At 43.9% G+C, this 24,784-nt stretch overlaps 1 protein-coding gene across 1 annotated transcript; it reads left to right on the top strand.

Annotated features, from left to right (window-relative positions):
• The first annotated feature begins 432 nt into the window (after positions 1 to 432).
• On the top strand, positions 433 to 24,370 carry LOC146060768 (interleukin-1 receptor type 2-like). Its single transcript, XM_083174386.1, has 9 exons — positions 433 to 593; positions 4,490 to 4,588; positions 7,868 to 8,129; positions 9,526 to 9,706; positions 12,397 to 12,568; positions 12,775 to 12,840; positions 14,258 to 14,390; positions 20,502 to 20,647; positions 23,044 to 24,370. Exons 2-9 carry the CDS (start codon positions 4,510 to 4,512, stop codon positions 23,196 to 23,198), a joined length of 1,194 nt encoding a protein of 397 aa, XP_083030512.1. The 5' UTR covers positions 433 to 593; positions 4,490 to 4,509; the 3' UTR covers positions 23,199 to 24,370.
• The last annotated feature ends 414 nt before the right edge of the window (positions 24,371 to 24,784 follow it).

Raw genomic sequence — 24,784 nt, forward strand, 5'->3', positions numbered from 1 at the left:
AATTTGGAGTTGGCAATTATGATGGTAGCATTAAAGAAAGGACGCAGTGTAATCAAAGGCTCGGACTCCTTATTTTTGCCACTACTATAGAATTCTCAAGTAAAATGTTTTTTTTTTTAATCAAATAATTGTTTACAATTCTAAACCCTTTTTTTTCACATATCAATGAGTTCATCACTAAATGTTGGGTTTGATCTTTCCTCATGCATATTTGTTAATTTACAAGATGGAAGTGAGAATCTTAGAACATATTCTTTTATATCATAAATAAGGAACCTGCTCTGTGCTTTCCCTTCACATTTCCTCACTTGCACAATCAGGATATTGAGGGGACCTGGAAAATGTCTGCACTATTTTAGACACAATTTTGATTGAGAAATGTCAGAGGAAGTTCCTCCATGTACGCAGAGGTATATATACAGTACATACACTCTATGCATGTGTTTCATGGCCACACATTTTACTACATAGATAAATGCATTGGACCACTACTGAAAACATTGTTATTTATAAACAATAAACAATCAAAATTCAGGGATTTTACTGGTTACAAAGGAAAAAACAAATATACCCAGAGATCATCCGTAACGGAGGTAAGATCAATTTAATTGTACTTATTTTATTTTCATCAATACAGTATTTGCATGACAAAGTTGTGGCTATTAATTAGTTACATGATAATTTATTAAAAATCTTTTTAGTAATTTACTTCTCAATCTGATTAATTTAAAATTATATTTTTCTACCTTATTTACAATTTCAATAGATAATAAATTTACAACATTATGCAATGTAAAGTTGTGTAGCAGACCTCAATGGTACATATATATATACTGCAGGGCTGTCTATTCTGCTAGGAGATCTGTCCAATCTGTATAGCCCATTCCTTTATTTATCTAAAGGGCCCCATACATCAGCAATTAATTGTGACAATTTTCAGATATGGAGATGATTGCCACAATTAATTTTAGATGTGTGGGCTCCCCCTTTTGGCAATCCCAATCAAAATCGCCAATCGATTGCTTAATCAGGTTTTTAAACATGTTTAATAATCTGGTATTATCTGCAGATCTTTTTTATATGTGTGGGCATTCCCAATTCGAATTCTTCATCTATTTACATTATGAACAGCTGAAATGACAATCGATTGGGGCAATTTCCAGATATGAAGATGCAATCTTTAGATGGAAAAATCTGCCGATCACTGAAATAAATCTGTAATGTGTGGGCAAAGTCAGATAGATTGTAAAATCCATTTATCTGGCCCAAAAATCCCTGTATCTGGAAATCCATAAATTGTGATTGCTGATGTATGGGGCCCATTACATAACTTATTCCATTATTGCTACTAAAGTACTTCAGATAAGTGTTATGTTTGTGTGTGTAAATCGCTTATTATAAGTATTTGCTTTAGTACTCAAGTATAAAATGCACTATTATAACCACTAATAAAGCACTTGTTTTCACTAAGCATTACGCAGATGTTTAGAACTTGTTCAAATCACATTCTACATGGAACAGAATAAGCGCATGAAACCGCCTTAAAGTTAAACATATTGCTTGATAATTGTTTGTGGTCGCATACAGTAGGCAGCTTTATTGATTATTGGTTATGATTTTCTTTTGTCCCACATATTCTTCTGTTGTCAGAAAGAGATCAATAGTCCTGCAGTATTTTGTAAGCATTGGGGGATATTTACTAAGATGGGGGATTCACTTGGGATGTTGCTATGGATAACCAATTAGGTACTATCTTTGATTTTCTAGAAGGTGGCAAATAAATAAGATGTAGATTCTGTTTGTTGCCCATAGCAACATCCCATATGAAACAGAACTCCCATCTTAATAAATTTCCTCCATTGTGCTCCGTTTGAAATGCTAAATGAGCAAATTGTATGCGATTGCGGTGATAAATCGCATAAAAAGCATCCAAAATCGCATGTATTTAACATCAGGGCTGCAGGAGAGATATATCACATCACAGCCAAACCAGACTTAAGCTGGCTATACATCTACAGATTTATTGTCCGATCTGGCTGGTTGGAACAAAAACCTGGTAATATCTGAATGACAGTTTGGCAGTTATCCAGCATTTCAAAGCAAATGGTCAACTGTCATTTGCTCTCATCCATTACCAGGTTTTTGTTCCAAACAGCCAGATCGGACAATAAATCTGTAGATGTATGGCCAGCTTTTACTGAGATTGCATACAATACATTCTATGCAAAAAGGACCGCATACAGTGTATTGTATGCGGTCTTGCCACCGGAGAGGTTAACGGGCAGCTAGAGGGAGATCACGGGCAACGTCTGCCCTATGGCACACTTTACAATTTATGTTGACAATCTCATCCCAAACTGGAATTTACAAGGGTTAGAATAGAAAACAGACCCATGGAATGACTCGTGATGAGAGAGCAAGCAGAGAGAAAGCTGCAGGTGCATATGCTGCAGCTCGTGTGTGGTGAGAGAGAGTGGTGAGCGTGTGGTTAGTGCATCAGTGCGGTGCGGAAAGAGACTGTGTGTGTTAGGGTTCAGAAGCCGGGGGGGGGGGGGTGATTTTAGTGTTGAGCGGGAGACGCCATACATGTGCATGCCTTGTGTGTTTGTGCAGGTGACGGGGGTTACAGAGGGTGCAGGCACCAGGGAACAGAGGCGTAACTCATCGGCCGCCAGACTCCTGCTCCAAAGGGGCCACCTCTCCTCCCCTACAATGTTTGAATCAGTTAAATTAAAGCAGTCGGTACTCTTTACCTAGAAGGGCGCCCATCGCGGGCATTGCATGCACTAAAAAATCGGGTGCGATGCGACCGACGCGATGCCCGTGATTTCCAATAGGAAAAAATGTTAAATGTCTCAATTGAACCGATTTTCCTGTTCAATGCCTCAATTGACCCGATTTTTCCATAGGAAACAATGTTAAATGGGCCACAGAGGCCAAATAGCACCCTGAAGTGTGAAATGGCCCCCACAATTGTTAACGCCACCCCACGATCAATGTGAACCCGAAGCGTGACGAGCGCAGCGAGCCCGCGAGGGGCGGCGGTACGCGTCCTACGATCTTTTCATACCCCCACTATCCACGTCGGCGTGGAGTTGAGAATAGAAAGTGTGGCGAACGCAGCGAGCCACCGAGCCCGAAGCGTGGCGAGCACAGCGTGCCCCGCAAGGGGACGCGGATACCTTCACAGGTATCCGCGTCCCCTCGCGGGCTTCACAGCTGTCCGCGTCCCCTCGCGGGGCGCGCTGCGCACGCCACGCTTCGGGCTCGGTGGCTCGCTGCACTCGCCACACTTTCTATTCTCAACTCCACGCCGACGTGGATAGTGGGGGGTATGAAAAGGTCGTAGGACGCGTACCGCCGCCCCTCGCGGGCTCGCTGCGCTCGCCACGCTTCGGGTTCACGTTGATCGTGGGGTGGCGTTAACAATTGTGGGGGCTATTTCACACTTCAGGGTGCCTATTTGGCCTCTGTGGGCCATTTTACATTGTTTCCTATGGAAAAATCGGGTCAATTGAGGCATTGAACAGGAAAATCGGGTCAATTGAGACATTTAACATTGTTCCCTATGGGAAATCGCGATTTTTTACTAACGATGCCCACGATCAAAATCGTGGGCGCCGTTCTAGGTAAAGAGTACCAAGCAGTCTAAATCACTTTGTGCCTGCTGTGGCAAATTCAAGCTATATAAAGTTACTACACTACATACCTAACAGTAATAAATTTGAACTAACAATCAGAATCTGTAGACTTATACCCCTTTCACACTGCACCTAATTACCGGGTACAAGCCGGTTTCTTGCCAGTTCGACGCGGTAATTAGTGCAATGTAAAAGGGGTTACCGGTTACAGCTAACTGGTAGCAACACAGCAATCCGAACTGGGGAAAAAAGCTCTTACCGGTTTGTTGCCGTGTTGCTGTGCAGGCGTGAATAGGTTAAACGGGTCAAGCGAACCGTTTCGAATACGAATTGCTGTATTTTCGGGATAGTAAATGTCAAAAATAAGTGTATTTCTGGATATAAATACACCTATTTTTTTACAAATTTCCTTTAGTAAATTTCCCCCTTAGTCCAATGAGTCTAGTCAAACAGGTTGAACTTGATGGACTAACGTCTTTGGTCGACCTTATGTACTTTGTTTCTATGTATGAAAAAGTATCTGTGTGATATTATACTGAAACTAGTAAAATACTGATTATAGGCTGGTTTGACTGCAAACATATAATGGTGTTTATTTAGTTTTTGTTTATAATATGTGTGTGTGTGTGTGTGTGTGTGTGTGTGTGTGTGTGTGTGTGTGTGTGTGTGTGTGTGTGTGTGTGTGTGTGTGTACTTCTGCTAATACTTTAGCTAATTTCCCTTTTTACCCCTTTGATGTTCTTAGTAGTAGACTTTGATTAACAGTAGCTGAGATGAACACTGATCCTTGGCACTTATAGGGTTATTTGTGTATAACTAAACCACGTTGTCAACATTTTCTCCCACAGATTTTTTTCAGTAAAGTAATATGTGGCTTCCATTGATTTTCGTTGGAACATGTTTTTTGGAGATCTCAGGATTAAGCGTTTATCGTATGAAAAGTGAAGGTAAGTCTAATATTATATGATATGCTTATACTGTATAATGTTATTTCACCTATGCAGTGGTGGGCAACAGGCGGCCCGCTCGTGTCTGGCCCGCCACTCCTGAGTCCAGCACAATGGTAAAGCGTCCCCCCCCCCCCAAAGTGTTGATAATACGAACGGTGAGGTCCCGCTACTGCCGATACATGACCGGCGACGCAGCATCCCCGCACAGCATTACTGGGAGTGTGGGAGGGGATGCGGTCACACGGCCACCGCACCAACCAATGGCAGGGAGGCGGCTGCCGCGTGACCGTGTCCCCTCCCACACTCCCAGTAATGCTGAGCGGGGATCAGGGGATGACGCGGTCATGCATCGGCGGTGGCGGGACTAGCGAGCAGCAACGCAGGTACTTAGTCAGGATCCTTGTGTCCTGACTCCCCTCTGGCAGGCTGAGCAGGCTCCACCAATGTAAAAGTAAGGCGCTGCTGCAGTCAGTGTTCAATGTGTTCAATACGTAAATACAGTATCTTGTATGACTGGCATTCAACAGGCTTGTATTTGTGCAGAGGGTTTTAATCAGGCAGCATAATGATTTGTAATTTCATTATGCTCCCTGATTAAAACCCTCTGCACAAATACAAGCCTGTTGAGCGACTCCTAACCTGCATTATATATATATATATATATATATATATATATATATAGCCTTTCTTGCGGGGCGGCACTCACTCAAATAAAATACGTCTCACACGGAGGGGATATATATATATATATATATATATATATATCGGGGATAGGGGGCGGCGGCACTCAGATGAAAAAAACACACGAGCAGGCGGTGTTAAACCAACGTTTCAAAACCCCGGAGGGTTTTTTTATCAAGGTTAGCGTGAGAACGCTAACCTTGATAAAAAAAACCTCCGGGGTTTTGAAACGTTGGTTTAACACCGCCTGCTCGTGTGTTTTTTTCATCTGAGTGCCGCCGCCCCCTATCCCCGATATTGCATCTGAAGAGACCCCCGTGGGTCCCCTCTGATATGGAAGGCACCGGATCTTATGGATATTAATTCATCAAGCCACGCTTGGGCTCGTTGGAGTGCTAACCCTCTGCTTTCATATATATATATATACACACACACACACACACACACACACACATACATGGTTGTGTCGGTAGAGGTTGTGTCATAATGCTGTTAAGATGTCCCTGCCAACCTGTGCTGCCACAGCCGCCACTAAAGGGATCCGGGGTATTTCCTCCCCCCTCCTGTGATGTGAGTGACATGCTGAGATCCTAGGAAGCGGGTGGGGCGGAGCTTCTTGTGCAGTGGGGTCGGAGGCAGCTGTGTTAAGGTAGAATTGCTGCTGGGTCCTGGGGTGGGGGAATGCAAAATAGAGGTAGAAGCTACATCCCATCTCCCCTAGGACTCTGACAGCAGCATATACAGATGGAGCCATCCTCATCTAGCCCTCACTGGATAGCCATGGTGAGACAAGGCCTCTTGTTCTCAGCAGCAATACAATACATAGAACCATACAGTTGGAGAAGGGGATTAGCAGAGAAATCTAATTACTCAGTTAATCTTATTAAAGGGCTAGATGAGGATGGCTCCATCTGTATACAAGATATTTTTTGTGCGGCCCTCGAATATTTACTGGAAGTGTAAAGCGCCCCCCCCCAGTCAAAATAGTTGCCCACCCCTGTAGTAGAGGATATTATTATAGATCATGTACATGTGCATAGACAGCACTGCCTAAAGCTTCAATACAGAACACTCAGCTTTCAGAGCAAAAAAAAATATTTCTGATCTGGTATTCAAATTGTCCTTGAGGAATAAAGTCCTTGACTACAGAAATGGATCTCTGAATACTCAACATTGGAAAAGTCAGGAACATTTCCTTTGTGTAATTGGCTGAATCTTGATAAAGATGCAGCCAATAAAGATTACTGCACAAACACCCCAGTACTTGTTTCCTAGCAGGGCGCCCACTAAGCTATTTGCTTAGTAGGCTATTCTGCGTAGTGAAATGGCATCGCACATCGCATCGCAAAGCTTTTTGTGCCTTGCGATGTGTGCGATGCGATCTCAGTAGTTCATTTAGTTAATTTATTCACTTCACCCTGAGTGAAATCGCATCGTATCCCATGAGATGTGAGATGCGATCTCAGTAGTTCATATGGTAAAACACCTAAAACAGCACCGAAGCGGGGCGAGCGCAGCGAGCCTTGCGAGGGGCGGCGGAACGCGTCCTCCGACCTTTTCATACCCCCACTATCTACTTCGGCGTGGAGTTGATATTATATAATGTGGCGAGCGCAGGGAGCCACCATGCCCGAAGAGTGGCGAGCGTAGCGAGGCCCGCGAGGGTACGCAGATTACTTTACATCTATTCTGCGGCCCCTCGCGGGGCTCACTGCACTCGCCGCTCTTTGGGCTCGGGGGCTCGCTGCGCTCGCCACACTATATAAAATCAACTCCATGCCGTTTAATATGGGAACTGTAGGGTTATCGGGCCTTATTCTGGTTGACTCGCTCCCTTGCGAGTCATTCAGCCCCCACCGGTGAATGGTTGTACAGCCACCCCCATTCGTACGCTGGGTTCGTTCATCTGGCATGGGTGTTCCATTTAAATGCATCAGTGGCGTAGGTGTGGGAGGTGGTCAGCTGACGTCAGCATATGTCAGCTGCCCACCCGCTTTCCATACAGAGCGATGGTGACCATCAAATGATTTTGTCCCTGCACGCAAGCCTGCCAATGGATGTATATGCAAAACATCCATTTGCATGCAGGCAAGGATATTTGGCATCCGATGGGGGGCGGCCGGTAGTTTAGCGTTTAATCCATACACAAACATGCAAATTTTGCATTACATCCAACCGGTGTGTGATTTTAGTTTAACCTCCGGAATAATTAGTACTCCCTGTACATCTTTGTTATGTTAGTCACCTGTGCTGCTAGATGATCTGAAAACATGCATTGTTTGGGTTCCATAAAAACCGAGTTTTAGAAACACTGATCTATGCTAATGTCCTCTACTAGGTTACTCCCAGTGGGAATGGATGGGAATGATTACAGCATTTCTACTGACTGAATAAAACAGGCAAACAGAAATTAGAATTGTTTAGAAACACGTGGAGTAACCCTAAACCTCGGCAGAGTTTGAAATGTGCAAGATAAGATTCTGTGTACACTGAATACAATGATCTGAATAGACCTTTTCACCATTTTTCGACACTTTTTTCTGTTTATACTTTCAGGAAGTTTTTACAATGATTTCCTTTTTCTTATTTATATAGAAAAATGTCAAGTGCAGATAACACATTTTTTGGGTTATTTTGTACTGAATAATGAACCAGCAATCATCAAATGCCCAGTCTTCCAGTATGTTAAGTTGGACCTTTCTCGAGCTCCTGACCAATCGCTCCATTTGGACTGGACTAGAGATGGTTCTGAAAATGTAGATACTGGAGATAGATCTAGAATACAGATAAAGGAAGACGCCTTGTGGTTCCTGCCAGCTTTATTAGAAGACAGTGGTCGCTATACTTGTGTCCTGAGGTACTGTTTGTTCCACTAATGTTATGCTTACTATAAAATTATCAATCTGGTGTGTATCAGCTTTTCCTGCAATGATTTACTTTATGCATATTGCAGGACACATCGATTAACGGAGTACCAGATGGTAGGTTCATTATAAAGGTTTCACATTTTGTAGATGGGATGCATTTAGCAATGGGCATTGGGTATGCTCGGGTATTCCGGACAGACTCAGATCTTACGTCAGGCCGAACATCATCCTCCCAGAGTGGGATTCTAGTGGGACTTGGATTCTGTAAAATGCCACAGCTGGGACATTTCAATGCTGTTTGCTCAGCTATACTTGCTATGCTGTGTACAAAGCCTCACAAGTGGCTGAGCTCTGTATAGTGACTGTGTATGGGACACTTCTATTAGCTGCCTTGTGTTTGTGCCACTGCTCTGTCGCTTAGCACCCAGTCAGCTCCCTGCAGCATTTGGCCAGTATTAGTGAAAATAATATTTTGAGATGTAGGGTGGTCATAATTGACTGGAAGTGGTAATGAGTATTACTGAGATTAACAATACTGTAGGAACTAAAAAGCTTATTTTTTCTTAAAAATGCAAATGCAAAACCAGTCACGCTGGGTTGGCAAATCCAAATCTGAAAGATGAATCAGAGCCAAATCCACATTTAAGAAAAATGGTCCAGTGGACATCTTTAAATCTTTTACTGTAGTTATATGAATACACAGTGAAAAAAACAGAACATGCCAGGTGTTACTTTAAAAATTGCGTGTAACATCTGTACCTTATATATTTGGCCCATTCTGTATGAAGTTTGACCGTACTTTCTGTGCTTGAGTGGGTTTCCTTTTGGTGCTTCTGTTTTCTCCTGAAATACATAAGCATAGTAGTAGGTTAGTTGACTTCTGAAAAAATTCTATCATGCATTTGGGGATTTATGAATCTTCTTTGCATGAAAAGTATTCCTTTCAAAACAAAGCTCAGTATTACGCTAACAGTAACTGGTCTCACATACAGAAGTGGCTGCTCTCTGCATCTCTTTTTCTAACACAAATAATCAGAAGCAGAATATTCAAATTGTGTACCATTATATTGAAAGTAATCCTATGCTTCTATGCAGTTGGGAGACCCCAGTCACTCGCTACTCTGCTTAGCAGAGCAGCGGTGCATGCGCACAATATCTATTCTTGGAGACAGAGGGTCTGGAAGCATGGTCAGCAGCTTAGAGAGCGCTGGCCATGCATCCACAATGATGGAGAACAGGGGCTATTGGGATGTCCTCTTCACAAAGCCATGCCCCCGTTTAAAGCGGCCACACATCATTTTCCAGTGGGGGCGCAGCTCCCTAGATTTCAAACTGAGATATATTGGGAAGTATGAGTTCTTATAATATTAATATATTTCATTTCAGAAATGCATCCTACTGCATTGAAATATCACTGTCCCTGGATGTCATGAGTGATACAGTAACATCATCTCCTGGTATTGAATATCCACAAACTGCCTTTGAACACTCAAACTTTCATTTGAGTTGCCCAGATCTAATGGACTTTCTGAAAGAGCCTTCAATTATGCAACTAAAATGGTATAAGGTATGAAGAATATGTACAGGTTTTTATCGCTTAATTAGAACATACCTCTATCATCCCAGATGTGTGTGTGTGTGTGTGTGTGTGTGTGTGTGTGTGTATATATATACATATATATATATATATATATATATATATATATATATATATATATATATATATATATGGAAACTTGTGGGGATAGCACTCATTACATAGATGATTTTGGTGGGTGCAGGGTCCTGTTGTAATAGTTATAGAAAAACTTTATATCCGATGGACATATTGAGGCAGCATTCTTTGTAAAGATGCAAAAAATGAAATAATTTATTTCATATGGCAAAAGTTTGTAGCTAAACTGGACTGGGATGCAACTGATGGCTTCTCAAGGTATAGACACATCAATAATTATAGTCACCAAAGCGCAGCATGATCATGACAGTTGCCGACTGTGTGTATATATACACACACACACACATACTGTATACTGTAGAGGCACATATACATACACTTTTGTGATGTTACTCGTGATCAGTGCGCATTAATTATGAACTAGAAGCCTGCTATATTCCCATAGGAGGGATACCGTCCCCCTTAAGCTGAATTTTTGTATGGTAGAGATAATGGGATAGCTTGGCGCACATTCATAAATAAAATGTGAGTTGTTTAAATTTTAAAAACAACATTTATTTGCATATTAAAATTACATACATAATACACCTGAACACTTTATATCCAAACACTGGGAACAATATATACAAGATGTTTGACCTAACCCTAGTTGATGGTTGCGGTGGGCTTTCTCTTAAAAGCAATAAGACCTGCGGCACCACCGCAGAAGGCTTGAGGGTAAGGGTCCCAGGAAAGTGCAAATGCGTCCTTTCAAAAGTGTTCAGGTGCCAAAAAGTGCAAGTGCACTGGAAAGTTTAGCAGCAACGCGTTTCGGAGAATGCTTCTCCTTCCTCAGGCTGTATAAAGTGTCTGTGCTGGGAGGGGTGTTTTATACACAAATGTGTAAACATTGCTCTCCCGGTAAAAGGGATGGACCATGCGGGAATACTAAGTACGGCATAGTAGGTGAGGAGAGTAATGTGGAGAAATTGGAATAGTAAAAAGCCAGAAGAAAATCTGCCCTTCACTTTGCCCATATTAAAGATGGCGGCCGGAACATCCAGCGCTCATAAATCAGAAAATCAAAGCCAATTATGCAGGAAAAGAAGTACCTGAACCTCCGTGTAACAGAGAGAATATAGACAGAGTCTGAGAAACTGTAAACAAAGGAGAATAACCGTTTACATTAAGATGCGTATGGAAGGTGAATTCCGGAAGCGGAAGTGAGGTGGAACGCAACCGGAAGTGACTGCTGGAACGCAGTATACTTCCGGTAGCGGCAGAAATCGCGGGAATCGACCGCGAATCTTCATTGGCTATATGATCTGTAATTGTCAGTAAGAAAGGGGTATAAAACACCCCTCCCAGCACAGGCACTTTATACAGCCTGAGAAAGGAGAAGCATTCTCCGAAACGCGTTGCTGCTAAACTTTCCAGTGCACTTGCACTTTTTGGCACCTGAACACTTTTGAAAGGATGCATTTGCACTTTCCTGGGACCCTTACCCTCAAGCCTTCTGCGGTGGTGCCGCAGGTCTTATTGCTTTTAAGAGAATGCCCACCGCAACCATCAACTAGGGTGAGGTCAAACATCTTGTATATATTGTTTCCAGTGTTTGGATATAAAGTGCCCAGGTGTATTATGTATGTAATTTTAATATGCAAATAAATGTTGTTTTTAAAATTTAAACAACTCACATTTTATTTATGAATGTGCGCCAAGCTATCCAATTATCTCTACCATACATATACATACACATTAGTGAGGGGGGGAGCATCTGGTGGGACAGGCTCTCTGGTGCTCGGTAAGCTGCGATCTTCAAAGCTTACCGAGCCATCCAGAATCAGGTCCTATGGGTTCTTTCCTATCAAATACATTTAAGAAGTTCAATAGCAGTAGGGTCTGCAGTTCATTTACGGCTCTACATGCAAACTTTACAGTGGAAGGGGTCAATACAAAATAACCAATCAGAAGTGGATAATAGTGATGATAGTCATCATCACTGTGGATCACAGCTCTGCATCACCTGCAAGATACTGTATATTTTATATGCCTCCTATCATGTGGAACTGCGGATGCGTACAAGGCAATTATGTAAAACACACTTTTCTGTACTAGGTTTGACCTTCCCTGTTCTGCCTATCCATGATACAAGATACAGTACAAGATAACAATATGAAGATGTTGTGATCCAGTGTTGAGTCCGAGGACACAGCACTGGATAACTTGCGAGTGTCAGCCAGCTGAGTGACCCATGAGATAACTCAAGTTGCCCACTGCAGCTCCTTCTAACAGGCCAGGAAATCTCCATGAGAAGGTGGAGTCGCTGGCCACGGCCCTATTCTGTTTTGAGAAATGGGTACCATTGCTCTTTCCCCATCCTATACCCGCAACTTTCTGCAAACTGTCAATCATTCGCCGTCTGCAGCCACAGTGTGTCTGGCAACACATGACTTCAACTGCTCATGTGCAATATGTGTCTGGTGCAGGTGCAAAGTACCAATAAGCTTTGGGACAAAGGGACATGAATCAGGCCACAGGATACTATACAGATATGTTGCGATATGTGATAATTGCATAAACATTATGTTTTCTTTGATTAGGATGGAGAACTTTTGCTGAATAGCTCCAAATTCCAATACTTGGATGGCAGCCCACATGCTATGATAAATGATGTTAGCCATAATGATAAAGGGTTTTACAAATGCCAGTTATCCTTTACCCATGAAAACACAGATTTCACCGTTTCGAGGATAATCCACCTACGGACTTTAGGTAATATCTGAAAACAAGCTAGGTATTAAACTGTATCATGATATCCTGTTGCTAAGTAGACAGGAAATGGTCATTGTAATCTGTCCATGAAAATAAAAACCAGAGGAAATGGAAGCACTCATTATGACATTCCGTTCCACATGGTTGTGCTTCTAAATGTTGATATTCTTACTGTGTAACAGCTTTTATTACTCTGCCATGTATAGGACAAGAGAAGAGACAGCATCCTGTCATTGTGAATCCGAATCTCAAGACAATAGCTGCAGCCATAGGTATGACACAGGGGGGAAAGTAATGAAGCAGGCAAGGCCAGCTTTGGGCAGTGTTACTGCGATCTCTTAAAGGGCTGAATTTATTTCTTAATGGCTTTCTCTAGACCATTTTCTTTATTAAGATTCTGTTCCAGCATTGCTGCCGATGCATGTGCAGACTAAGGTGTAAATTTACTAAAGCTTCTAAAAGTGAAAATAAGTGTGTGCTCTATTGCTGGGGAATAGATATTTAACTTAATGTAAATGCATCTACTGTACATGATAAGAATTCATCCCCATGCATATTGTACATACATACATACATACATACATACATACATACATACATACATACATACATCATACATCCATACATCATACACACAGGATTAGAGGCCCCATGGGATTTTGACACAATTTGCATACAGGAGGAGGCAGAACCAATTTAATTCTGTGAAAACCAATACTGTAGTTGGCAATGCCCCCTGCCCAAAATGCCACAGGGGATGGGGCTACAGTTGCAGGCTGCGAGACTCTAGTTACTAGATATAAATCGAAAAGTGGCTACTTTTGGGGAAGGGGGAGATAATTTCTGGGTACTTACTAAACCCCTTCTTACTAAACTCCTGGGATCTTGATAAAAAGCAGCTCAGTTATAGGTTTTTGTCCTTTATTTGGTGCTCACTGTTACATTGGCAGGAGGATATACAGTTGCAGTGGGTTTAGAATACCTCCCCCGCTATCCTATTTTAAGCAGAACGCAGAGATAGGGCAATTTAGATACTAAGGGGGCAGTGTTGCGATAAAAGTCTATCTGATTCTACTATTATTAAACTATACTATTGAATGATAACTACAATCTGATTGATTACTATGGACTACATCTCTGTACAGATCAGATTGAATCCAGAGATCGTCATGGCTGCCACAAGGAATTGTTGCATTCCACAGCCAAGACTGGGATTGCATTTGTATGCAAAAGACCTGCAACCTGGTGTATCATACAGGAGATGGCAGAGTATCACTTGTGATACCTCGCAGTAGTGTATGGAGGCCTTTAGGTGTTCTATAAATTGCCCTACTAAAATGTTTTATCACACCATTCACCACATGTATTGCAATTGCCTGAATGTGTTGAATTATTGAACATTAAGAAATGTAATTAAATATTGGTTCTACAGCCCTGCACTCTTAGACTACAGGAAACAGTCTCTTGGGTGCCATTTAGGAGTACTATAAATCCAATAATTCAATGTATGAATAAAGTAACTCCCCAAGTGGGAGAATGAAATGGCGCTCACCACACTTCAGATTGAGATTAAGAAAGTCCAAGTTTTCAAAGGTTGCCAACGTTTCTGTCCTCTTAGGACCTTTCTCAAGGCAGGATACAGAAGAAAAAAACAATGTGATATAATAAATATCCTGGTTTCTACATTAGGTTCCAAATTAATGATTCCATGCAAGGTCTTCACAGGCCACGGTGAAAGCAATCTCGTGGTGTATTGGCTGGCTAATAACTCGTATGTTGAAGATCTCTATGAAGATGGGCGGGTTACAGAAGGGATATTACAGTAAGTGTATGATATTTCATATGAAAATTGAAAGACAGCCCAAATGTACTGTATAAGTGATAAATATATTATGAATAGTTTGTGTTTAAATGTAATGCGGGAATCAAAAGCAATGCAACAATACTTATAACTGAGACAAGTTGTTCAGGTTCTCGACTGAAAAAAGCGGAAGTGAATTGGTGCACTCTTTGATTTAACCTTCATTATAAATGTATTCAAAATTATTTCCCCCCACAGGGAAAATTAAAAATGGCAAAATATGTAAAAATATATACAGTACAGTATATAATAATTTTTTTTTACAGAAAAGAGGGAAAAGTGGTCATTTTAAATTACGATCTATGGGTTATTTTTTTTTACGATCAAGGAAAAAAGGGGTGGTGAATTGGGGCACTTTTCGATATCTTGTAGAAATAAACAGTAAAATATTATAATCTTTATTATATACTTAGTTCACATTATTGGGTTGGGATCATTTGGTCTACAGCATGATGGTTGACAGTCATTAGGTCGACACCATTAGGTTGACATGGAAAAAGGTCGACATGGGTCTAGGTCGACATAGGAAACTGTCGACATGGTTCTAGGTCGAAAGGTCATTAGTTCGACAGTTCTTTAGTCTAGGTCGACAATGTCTAGGTTGACAGTGAAAAGGTCAACATGGGGTTTTTCACTGTTTTTTTTTCACCTGAATGTCAACAGCATCAACATGGACACAGTTTAAAGTGCACCGCATCCCCTCGCAACGCTCGCTGCGCTCGCAATGCGTCGGGCATGGTGCCTCGCTACGCTCGGCACACGATTTTATTCTCCCACCATGCACTAGTCATGGTAGGGCATGAAATACCACCTGTCGGCACATGTCGGCTCAAAAAACAGTGAAACCCCCCATGTCGACCTTTTGACTGTTGACCTAGACATTGGCGAACTAACGGCCGTTCATCCTAGAACCATGTCGACCTTTTCCCATGTCGACTTAGACCCATGTCGACCTTTTCCCATGTCGACCTAATGGTGTCGACCTTAATGACTGTCGACCATCATGCTGTAGACCAAATGACCGCATCCCCATTTATCCTAATATTAGAATTCTAATGTAGAATGTAATGACCTAAGTGTCAGCAGTCAGCAGCATTAAGGAAAGAGTCGCTCCAAGTTTCATTTTTTAGAGTTTGATATATGATAACATCGGCACAGGTGCAACAGATGTAGAAAATAGGCAAAAGCACACAACATGGAATTATAATACAATAATAGTAGCATTTCTGGCTGATTGATGCTTAATACCCCAACTGTCTATTCAGAAAGTGGCTTAAGCTATACATTTCACACTGTCTTCCAATTAAATAAAGACCCGCCAATTAAGTCTTTCATTTAGCCCTTGTAGGTGCATCATCTGTAGACAATTGATCTATTTGGTCTCAAGACTTAATAGTTATCCCGATCTCCTCCTCTTGATAATGGTGGTATATTACCGATTAGGATACATTTTAAGTCTGAAAGAGTATAACTAGATTCCAAAAAGTGACAGGCCACTCATTCATCTGTTTTTTCGGTATGCAAGGTTACACTAATTGCGGATCTGTTTAGTGCCATCCAACTCTGAATAGTGCGGATGGTCTTCCTACATAGTGGGGGTTGCATGGGCAAAAAATTAGATAAATGACATGAGCATAGGTGTGCGCAGCCCATTTTTTTAGGGGGTGCACCATTGGAGGGGCGTGTCCATCGCCGCCTACTGGGCATGTCTATCACGACCTAATGAGCATAAATGCAAAATAAATAGGTGACTTATTTATGTATATGCACTTCAGAGTGAATCATCCCCCCCCCCCCCCATATACTATAAACAGGGACAGTGTGCACCTAAGGAGCACTGCAAAAATGTTAAATATAATGACCATTACACATAATTTAGCACACTGTAATGGCCATTACATATAATGCCACACACCATAATGCCCATTACACATTATTATTATTATTAGCAGTTTCGGTACTTGTTTCCTAGCACGGCCACACCGATTTAGATCGGGGTGGTCGTGTCGGAAAAATCGGGTCGATCGCATCGCATGCGATTTGGTCGCATGCGATGCGATCGACGCGACCGACCGATTTTGGACCCGATTTTTTTCATTGAATCCAATGTAAATTGGGTCCCTGGGACCCAATTTTACATTGGATTCAATGAAAAAAATTCCCAACCCCCCCAAATGTAAGCGCGTAAACTCCAGCCCACGATAGACGACAACCCGAAGCGTGGCGAGCGCAGCGAGCCCGCGAGGGGCGGCGGTACGCGTCCTCCGACCTTTTCATGCCCTACTATCCACTAGGGCGTGGAGTGAGAATAGAATAGTGTGGCGAGCGCAGCGAGCCACCGAGCCCGAAGCGTGGCGAGCGCAGCGAGCCCCGCGAGGGGACGCGGATACCTTCACAGGTAAACGCGTCCCTTCGCGGGCTTCACAGGTGTCCGCGTCGCCACGGACACCTGTGAAGCCCGCAAGGGGACGCGTATACCTGTGAAGGTATCCGCGTCCCCTCGCGGGGCTCGCTGCGCTCGCCACGCTTCGGGTTCGGTGGCTCGCTGCGCTCGCCACACTATTATATTCTCACTCCACGCCCTAGTGGATAGTAGGGCATGAAAAGGTCGGAGGACGCGTACCGCCGCCCCTCGCGGGTTGGCGTCTATCGTGGGGTGACGACGGGGACATCTATAATGTGAAATGGGTCATATTGGCCCATTTCACATTTTTTCACATTTTTTCACCATTTCAATGTTAAAAAATATTTTAACATTGAAGCCTATGCAAAAATCGGGGGCATCGCGTCGCATCGCGTCGGGACCAATGTTAATGGTCCCGACCGACGCGATGCCCCCGATATTTTAACTTTCCCGACAAGATTTCAATGTTAAAATATTTTTTAACATTGAAGCCTATGGAAATATCGGGGGCATCGCGTCGGTCGCGTCGGGACCAATGTTAATGGTCCCGACCGACGCGATGCCCCCGATATTGTATCCTAGCCGGCAAAATGGACCTGATTTCAAAAGAAATCGGGTCCATCGGGGGTAATCGTGTCCCTTAAGTAAGGGACACGATTACTCCAGATTGTGGCCGTGCTAGGAAACAAGTACCGCAGTTTCTTATAGAGCGCACACATATTACGCAGCGCTTTACAGAGAATATTTGAGCATTCACATCAGTCCCTGCCCCAGTGGAGCTTACAATCCATATTCCCTACCACATGTACATGCACACACACACAGACAGACATTCTAGGGTAAATTTTTTGTTAGACAATTAACCTACCAGTATATTTTTGGATTGTGGGAGGAAACCGGAGTACCCGGAGTAAACCAACGCAAGTACGGGGAGAATATACAAACTCTACACAGTTAGTATTGAACCCATGCCCTCAGCGCTGTGAGGCAGTAATGCTAACCATTACACCATCCGTACATCCGTACTGCCACATTATGCCAGGACTTGACAATAGCGACAGTGCATGCCAAAGGCATGCGCCAAAAATTTACACCATAATGCCTATTACACATCACACAGCCATTACATAGTATTCCATATACCTTACACGTCATACCACACACTGTAATGCCCATTACACGTTGCACCCCACACTGTGATGTCCATTACATGTTATGCCTCACACTGTTATGCCCATTTTGCTTCACGCCATAATGCCAATTACATATTAGGCCACATAAAGATACCATAATACCAATTACATATTAAGCCACACACTGTTATGCCAATTACCTATTACATCCCACACGATAATGCCCATGACATATTACGCCCCACACCGAATTGCCTATTACACATTATGCCATATGCTGTAATGCCCATTACACATTATTCCACACTTAGCAATGCCCATTACACAGTATGCCACACATCAAATTACCCATTACACCACACTTATATGGTGTATAAATGTGTACATTACATATTATACCATGCACCATATTGCTAATTACACATTATGCCACACACCATAATGCCCATTACCTATTATGCCATATAAGTGCACTTACCTACATGCTCGTTGTCAGGAGTTACATGTTCGATGCCAGGGTTTACATGCTCCATGCCAGGGGGTTACGTGCCCCTTTACACGGGCGTGGGGGGGAGTTTGCATGCTCATTGCCATAGGGACTACATGCCTGTTGCCCAAGGGGTTACATGCTCATTGTCTGGGGGCGATTACATGCTCGTTACCCACATATAATGCCCCCCTTAGTTCTACATCCATAATGCCCAGCATAGTGCCACATGCATAATGCCCCTGTAGTGCCACACACATAATGCTGACCCTTTGGTGCCACACACAATGACCCAATAGTGCCACATACATACTGCCCACCAAAGTGCCACACACATAATGCTGACCCTTTTGTGCCACACACAATGCCCCAATAGTGCCACATACATACTACCCCCATAGTGCCACACATATATGCCCCTGTAGTGCCACATACTTAATGCCCCCTGTAGTTCCATACACATATAATGCCCCCATTTTGCTATATACACAGTGTCATGTGTATATGACAGAACTGCCTGGAGCCTGCCACTGCAGCAGTGTGTGGGCCGGGGACAAAGCTGCTGCTGCCAGGCAGAGGAGGGGAGGGGGCGCCGGGGGAAGGAGCTTCGCTGATGAGGCTGGAGCGCTGCTGCAGGTGACCCCTGTCTGAGGTCCGTGGTGCTCCTGGTTAGTAGGTGGGGGAGGAGGAGTGAGGAGTGCTGCCGCAGGTGACCCCCGTCTCCCTGTTTATGGAGCCGCTGGCGGTGGGGCGCCCAGCGCATATATGCAGGTCCTAGCGCCGGAGGAAGCTCCTGGTTAGTAGGTGGGGGAGGAGGAGTGAGGAGCGCTGCCGCAGTTGACCCCCGTCTCCCTGTTTATGGAGCCGCTGGCGGTGGGGCGCCCAGCGCATATATGCAGGTCCTAGCGCCGGAGGAAGCCGCCGGGCAGCTCCACACTGCTGCTGGCAGGGGAGGTTAGTGCTGCATTCGTGCGGGGGGTGCCGGTCATTAGGAGGTGCCTGTGCACCCCTGGCACCCCCCGTGCGCACGCCTATGGACATGAGTTGCTTTACAGGTGATATAACATGCTTAATGGAAATATTGTAGTTGGTATCTATATGTTTAAAACTATGGCACACTACAATATTCCTGCACGTTATGTGCTTCAGGCAATGATAACAACCTGGTTGTCTAGTTAAAAAGTTAGAAGGTAATTCAGTAGTTGTGAAATTGGAAATGTCTATATGCACTACGATATCCTTTATATTACGACCCCGTGTATAGCATTCCAGTGGTTTAGTATTCTGTAGAACGGGCAGAGTTATATTGCTCTTTATAATCGCCGGTACTTGTGTAGTTTCATGGCGCCACATTATGCCAACGGCAGCCTAGCGTTGTCAGCGTAGTGTCCCCGCAGCAGCCCTGCATAGTCAGCGTAGTGTCCCCGTCAAGCAGTGTAGTCACCCATACTGTTCCCGCAAGCTGTAGCTCTGTTCCCGGCGTCCCTGGCAAGCCTAGTGAGTGCCTCTCATACAGTGTGGGGAGCGCAGCGAACCACTGAGCCTGAAGCGTGGTGAGCGCAGCGAGCCCCGCGAAGTGATGCGGAAAACAAGCCCGAAGCTTGGTGAGCACAGCAAGCCCCACGAATACACGTAAAGTAATCTGTGTCCGCTCGCCATGCTTTGGGCTCGTTTTCCGCGGGCGCTCGCCACGCTTTGGGCTCCGTGGCTCGCTGCACTTGCCACACTTTATAAAATCAACTCCACGCTGTCGTGGATAGTGGGGGTATGAACAGGTTGAGAGGACGCTTGCCACGTTTCGGGCTGACGTGGATAGTGATGTTTACATAAATGCCCATTACAGTACCCCCAAACATCACTCATTTCATGAGCAACTTTATAGAGTGGTAGAAAAACCTTGTGATATTGATAGATGTATGGCAGGTCACAGCAAGCACCCAGAACCGAATAACCCTCTCAGAATTAAGATGAATTAAAAATTAAATGTATCATGCAAATTGTCATAAAGTTAAATAATTACATTTTTTTATGTTTCTTTTTTTTACTAGAGAAATGACAGAGACTGATGGGCAGTATTCTGATGTACCTCTGATATTTGAAAGGATTGAAGAGGAGGATTTTATCACTGATTATAAGTGTATAGCCAAGAATAACTATGGTGAAGAAGTTTTGCCAGCACATATTAAACCAGAAGGTAATTTAAATGCCAAGAATTACAAATGCATATGCTATATTTGTATGAAAAACATGTACAGTACATTACATACACATTATTTGGCTGGGAAACATAGATTACCAGTGGTGGGAAGCCAAAGTTCAGAACACCAACGCTGGCATCCTAAAGGAAGGAATCCAGACAGGTGTCACATAAGTATAACTACTTATCCATAACCTTTCCCCACCCCCAGCCTAACCCCCTAGTGCTAAACCTTATCCCACCTTCTCTGGCCTAACCCACCGCACCACATCCTAACCCTCCCTTCTAAGAGCCTATCCCTCCCAGCCTATCGCTAATCTTTCCCCACCCCCAGCCTAACCCCCTAGTGCTAAACCTTACCTCACCTTCTCTGGCCTAACCCACCGCACCACATCCTAACCCTCCCTTCTAAGTGCCTATCCCTCCCAGCCTATCGCTAACCTTTCCCCACCCCCAGCCTAACCCCCTAGTGCTAAACCTTACCTCACCTTCTCTGGTCTAACCCACCACACCACATCCTAACCCTCCCTTCTAAGTGTCTACCCCTTTCAGCCTATCCCTAACCTGTCCCCACCCCCAGCCTAACCCCCTAGTGCTAAACCTTAACCCGACTTCTCTGGCCTAACCCATCGCACCACATCCTAACCCTCCCTTCTAAGGGCCTAACCCTCCCAGCTTATCCATAACCTTTCCCCACCCCAGCCTAACCCCCTAGTGCTAAACCGTACCCCACCTTCTCTGGCCTAACCCACCGCACCACATCCTAACCCTCCCTTCTAAGGGCCTAACCCTCCCTGCTTATCCATAACCTTTCCCCACCCCCAGCCTAACCCCCTAGTGCTAAACCTTACCTCACCTTCTCTGGCCTAACCCACCGCACCACATCCTAACCCTCCCTTCTAAGTGCCTACCCCTTTCAGCCTATCCCTAACCTGTCCCCGCCCCCAGCCTAACCCCCTAGTGCTAAACCTTACCCCACCTTCTCTGGCCTAACCCACCGCACATGCAGTTGCGATTCTGCCTTCCACATTGATGTTGGGCTTCCGGCAATGGTCTCCTGGAAGCAAGTGGAATTTAGGCATTGGTATTGTGAATGCCAGAATCTCCACTGCCAGGATATCAGATGTACCCCATTTGATCTATGTATCCTCTATAGTTCAAATGCCCAAAGCATTAAATCAATTGTGAAGGGCAAAACATTGCAAGGTGCAAGCTATCCCCACATGAAACCAGAATATTGGAACGAAAATAATTTTTGTTTTAGGGGATTGTTATGTAAATAGATTTTAAGATCTTACAAAATGAATACAATTGATAATTAATTTCACATGTTTTAAAATCCATACATATAAAAGAAGAATATTTGTTTTCTTTAAGGTAAGGACTATGGGGGCTATGAATTAGCTTCCGAGATGATCAACTGGCATGATTGTTATGAGCTTGTTGCTAAAATAGGTGGCAAAACATTACAAATGTTGCACCCCCTATGTGTGTCTATGCTTACAATGAATTTCTGTACAATTAAAGCCACAGGCTAGATTCTTTAGCACAATTTAAGTGGGGGTTTGTTGTGTCGGGTTGGGATCATTTGGTCTACAGCATGATGGTCGACAGTCATTAGGTCGACATGGGAAAAGGTCGACGTGGGTCTAGGTCACCATGGGAAAAGGTCGACATGGATCTAGGTCGAATGCTCATTAGTTTGACAGGTCATTCATTCGACAGTGTCTAGGTCGCCAGTCAAAAGGTCGACATGGCGTTTTTTTATTGTTTTTTGAGCCGACATGTGCCGACAGGCAGTATTTCATGCCCTACCATCCACTAGGATTGACATGGGGTTTTGCACTGTTTTTTGACCCGAATGTCAACACAGTCAACTTGGACACAGTTTAAAGCGCACCGCATCCCCTTGCATCGCTTGCTGAGCTGGCTATGCTTCAGGCACGATACCTCGCTACGCTCGGCACACTATTTTATTCTCCCACCACACCCTACTGGATGGTAGGGCATGAAATACCGCCTGTCGGCACATGTCGGCTCAAAAAACAGCAAAAAACCCCATGTCGACCTTTTGACTGGCGACCTAGACACTGTCGAACTAATGACCTGTCGAACTAATGACCCATGTCGAACTAATGACTGTCGACCATTATGCTGTAGACCAAATGACCGCAGCCCGTTGTGTCTACAGTGTGAATAAGATGCTACTGTACCACTGAACGTGATGGGAAATGTATAGTACTTCAGGAACTGCTGTGGCTGTGAATGTTGTCCATATGCCATATGGAGTAATCAAAAATCCATTACATGAGTCTAGGCTTTATTTACTATTTTTGTGCCTTTCTTTTACATAGCTGTGATTTATTGTGTGACTTTTATATTTATTTCCACAGCCTACTCCTTTGCCTGGTATATTGCTGCAGTTCCTGCCCTGGTGATTCTCCTGATAGTAGTGATTATATTAATAAGCAAACATAGGAAATCTGGAAAGAAGAAAGATTATGCTCCAGCCAAAGTTATGAATGGCTCATGGATCTTATTCTGTTAATGCAAATTACTTACTTCAGTAGAAACCAAAATGGTCAATATGTGCACAATCCTTCTCAAGCGAGAATCAGAAACAATACCCATCACATTTATTCCAACATTGTCATCCAGTTTTGTATCTAAACTGCATGTATTCAAAGCAATGTGAAGGCGGCCATGATTAAGCACACAAATAAAACCTATGAGTTGTTGTTTTGTGAACATGGATATACTTTGCATGCCTTAGAAGCCCATGTACTCGACTACAGAAAATCCTCAAGTTGTTATGGTAAAACACATTTACACAAGGCAAGGGGCCTGATTCAGACCCGATTTCTGGGTTGCGAATTTGCAGCCCAAGAGATTATCGAACGGCTGCGTATGTGCACGGTATGCAGTTCAAATGTGCAGGGTCCCCCTACGAACAAAGCCAGCGTTGGCCATTCGCAAGGTGATTGACAGCCGGGAGACGTTTGTTGGCGGCGAGCCAATGTTTTCTGGGAATACCCTGGAAAATGCAGGCGTTGCGCGGAGGGCCGTTGACGTCAGTTGCGGCTTCCATCTCTCCATAACCATCGATGCGATGTCTAGACTTACTCGGCGGCTGGGAAAACCAATAGATTGCAAATTGTTTTTCCACCAGTGTGCATGCCGGCGAACGCAATCACAGCTGTGCACAGGGGCGGGGGAAACTCTTGCAGAGTGGCGTTTAACTAATTGCTGGGCTTGGAAAATTTGCAACCCAGCAATCAGGTCTGAATCAAGCTTAAAATGTGGAGGGAGAACTTACAGCCTCCTTGTATGGTCTGCACTATTACAGTTATTACCCCATCGCTGGACCATAGGCTGTAATCTCTCCCTCCCCTCCTCCCAGCGGACACAGGCACCTCCCCAAGACAGAAATGAGCACTACAAGCTTGGGGATAGCAAAGTTTGCTGCAGTGAGCCAGTCCTGCATTCCTGGGTGCAGTCCGTTACGGTTTTTACGTTTTACCTAATCTTACACACATCTATAGAATGTTATGTGGATATGTATCATACATGTCTTTAGAATGAACATAACTAATAGGAGATGTTTAACACATCTATACTGTAGCTTTAGCTAATCAAAATGATAACTGCAGTAATATACTTTGTTTGTGGTGAACATGGGTGCTGTTATTGGTTTTCATTTTCATACATTATTCTCATGAATAAGACATACAACTGTGTTATTGTGTATAATGCTAATTCTAAATAATAAATTACACAATTTACTTTGTGTGTGTGTGTGTGTGTGTGTGTGTGTGTAAAAATTGCCACTATGGGCAGAGCCGGACGGAGCCATAGGCAACCTAGGCAATTGCCTAGGGCATTTGGATTGCCTAAGGACGCTCCACGCCTAGGGTTGTACACTGGCAGAGCTTTGGGGTACTTCCTGGTACTGTGTCCTGAGCTCAGCTCTGATCGAGCAGCTCATTAAACATCCGGCAGCAGGGAAAAGCATGAGGGGGCAGAGGCGGGCTGAGCTGGTAGACCATCCCCTTGGCAGATGCGGATTAAGGAGGCGGCACAGGAGCTACCGCCAATACCGGAAAACCCCCCTGCTGGTCGATCCATCAGATCAGC

This window comes from Crinia signifera, chromosome 2 (assembly GCF_055691185.1).
Source record: "Crinia signifera chromosome 2, ASM5569118v1, whole genome shotgun sequence".
Classification (NCBI taxonomy): Eukaryota; Metazoa; Chordata; class Amphibia; order Anura; family Myobatrachidae; genus Crinia; species Crinia signifera.